This window comes from Calcarisporiella thermophila (genome assembly GCF_041956535.1).
Source record: "Calcarisporiella thermophila strain CBS 279.70 unplaced genomic scaffold VTP21scaffold_86, whole genome shotgun sequence".
NCBI lineage: Eukaryota > Fungi > Calcarisporiellomycota > Calcarisporiellomycetes > Calcarisporiellales > Calcarisporiellaceae > Calcarisporiella > Calcarisporiella thermophila.
Window position 1 is genome coordinate 1 of NW_027192274.1, and position 2,219 is coordinate 2,219.

At 46.5% G+C, this 2,219-nt stretch overlaps 1 protein-coding gene and 1 non-coding gene across 2 annotated transcripts; both read left to right on the plus strand.

Annotated features, from left to right (window-relative positions):
* The first annotated feature begins 78 nt into the window (after positions 1-78).
* Positions 79-151, plus strand: VTP21DRAFT_t393. The gene has a single exon. It is a non-coding gene; the product is annotated as a tRNA-Ser (tRNA).
* A 113-nt stretch (positions 152-264) lies between these two features.
* On the plus strand, positions 265-1,603 carry VTP21DRAFT_11357 (uncharacterized protein; the record flags this gene model as incomplete). Its single annotated transcript, XM_069390793.1, has 3 exons — positions 265-306; positions 389-850; positions 944-1,603. 3 exons carry the CDS (start codon positions 265-267, stop codon positions 1,601-1,603), a joined length of 1,164 nt encoding a protein of 387 aa, XP_069245420.1.
* Positions 1,604-2,219: the final 616 nt, after the last annotated feature.

Below are 2,219 nucleotides of genomic sequence, written 5' to 3' on the forward strand. Positions count from 1 at the left end.
ATTGTAAGCTACGGAAACTAATAAAAGTCTCCGTTGATTGATCAAAAAAAAAATATTCGAGAGCTCCACTAGGGGAGGGGGAGGGTTAGTGTAGTGGACTATCCCTCGGATGCCGATGAGAACGGCGTGGGTTCGAATCCCACTTCCCCCACCAGCACTTACCCTTAGTTTGTGGCTGCTATCCACTTGATCAGAAGCTGAGTCTTGATTATTGAAAAGATCGCCCTTACGATAAGTACAAAAGATTACATCGGTTTCACGTACATGCTATTCACGACAACTGCGATACATGCATATCGATTGAAAGTCTATCGATCAAGGACCTATATCTTGTTATGTTAAGTCCATTGACATTAACTTCATGTAATATATGGAAATTAAATAAAAGTTTCCATTGATTGATCAAAAAAAAATATTCGAGAGCTCCACTACCAAGCTCAAACGCAAAGGAGGGTTCTGGTTTAATCAGTTCCAAACGTGGCGTACGCTCGGAGGTAGCCCAGTAGCATCACCAAACTGGACTGCGACTGAGGTCTTGTCCCTACTTCTCTACAAGTGCCAGTTAATCACAGACGAGGGCCGACAGATGGAGGAGCCAAAACCCCCAACACCGCCATACCTCCTCAATGAGACACTAACTTTCGTACGCTGGGGAGGACAAATCGAGTGCAGATCGCTCCATAATCAGGTTTTATTTGACAGGAATATTGGAAGGCAATCGGAAATGGAGCGTAGATACTCTGCGCTCCCTACTGAAAAGCTAAGGAACGTGTGCCACCGCCGATACTGCAGCCGTTCTCTTGGATGGGAGCTCCGTTACCTCAACTTACCCCCGAGCTTAGTTGCAAAGGTCACGGAGTGTACCGATATACCGCAACAACACCCTCACCCCCGTTTCCCACTTTATCACTGCCACCTGGCCGGCAGGCCTGTCGTAGAATAGTCCACCCGACAAGGACGTCACTTCCGGCGCAACGGCTCTCTAGAGCCGAACATATTGGTGCCTCAATCCTGGCCAGAGGCTGGATCTACACCCGAGGATTGGAAGAAAATCTGGACTTCCGTCCACAAACGACTCACCCTCCCAAAACACCGTGCGTTACGCTGGCGGATTCCTGTGGAACGAGTGATCACTAACTCGACATTTCCTGGTCACGATCCGAAGTGCACCCGATGTAACGCCTCGAGAGACACAATTCGTCATACTTTCTTCGAATGTCTTGAACTCACACCAGTATGGCAATGGGCGGAGAGGTGCATCGTCACCATCACAGGCCCCCAGAATACTCCGGTGCTGACTGCTCGCAACTTCATACTAGGAGACCTCACGGAATCCTCGAGAACAGCGAGACACGTAGCCCGAATTACTTTTGACTCGGTGTTGTGGCAAATCCACCGAGATCGGATCGCCTTTCATTTCGAAAGCACCCGAGCCTCACCCGAAATAATCATCAACCGGGCCAAACTAGATATTGAGGAAGTGATAGGAGCCGAACTAATCCGAGCACGTAAAAACCGGCAAATCGAACAGTTTCGAAGAAGGTGGTGCAAGCTGGGTGCGGTTAGAGAAGGAGCGATCGGGGCGGTACTGATACTGGGATAACGCAGTAACCCCTACCTTATCCCCCTCTTATCCTCTGCTTCTATTTGTTTACTACCCACCCCATTTCTCCTGTTATCCTTTGATATCCACAGTTAGTTGAGTTTCACCACTCCCTTACCTATTTGAGCTGAAATTCGATATGACCAACATGTCCTTTCGATCTACGATATCATCCAAAGCTTTAGCTCCGGCTTCCCTTTCACTTTATTGCTTATAATAATGTAACAATTGTATTTTAGAGTCTTCCTATACAATAAAGACTCGGCATTGATAAAAAAAAAAGGTGTTCGAGAGCACAAGCTCTAGAATACAATCGTTACATTATTAAAATTAATAAAATGAGAGAAAAGCTGAATGTTAGCGCGGTATTGCAATTTGGGATAATTTGATCATGACAAATTTTCTCCTCAAATGGGTAGATGAGAAATAAAGCTCAACTAACTGTGGGTATTAGGGAACGGCTTGATAGGTGATATGGAGAGAGAGATATGAAGAAAGAAAAGGGCTAGTAGTGGGGGCTACTGCGTCAGTCCAGTTCTAGAGCCGCTCTATTAGCTCCTACTTTCACCGCACCCATTTTACACCACCTGCTTCGGAACTGTTCAATTTGTCGCTT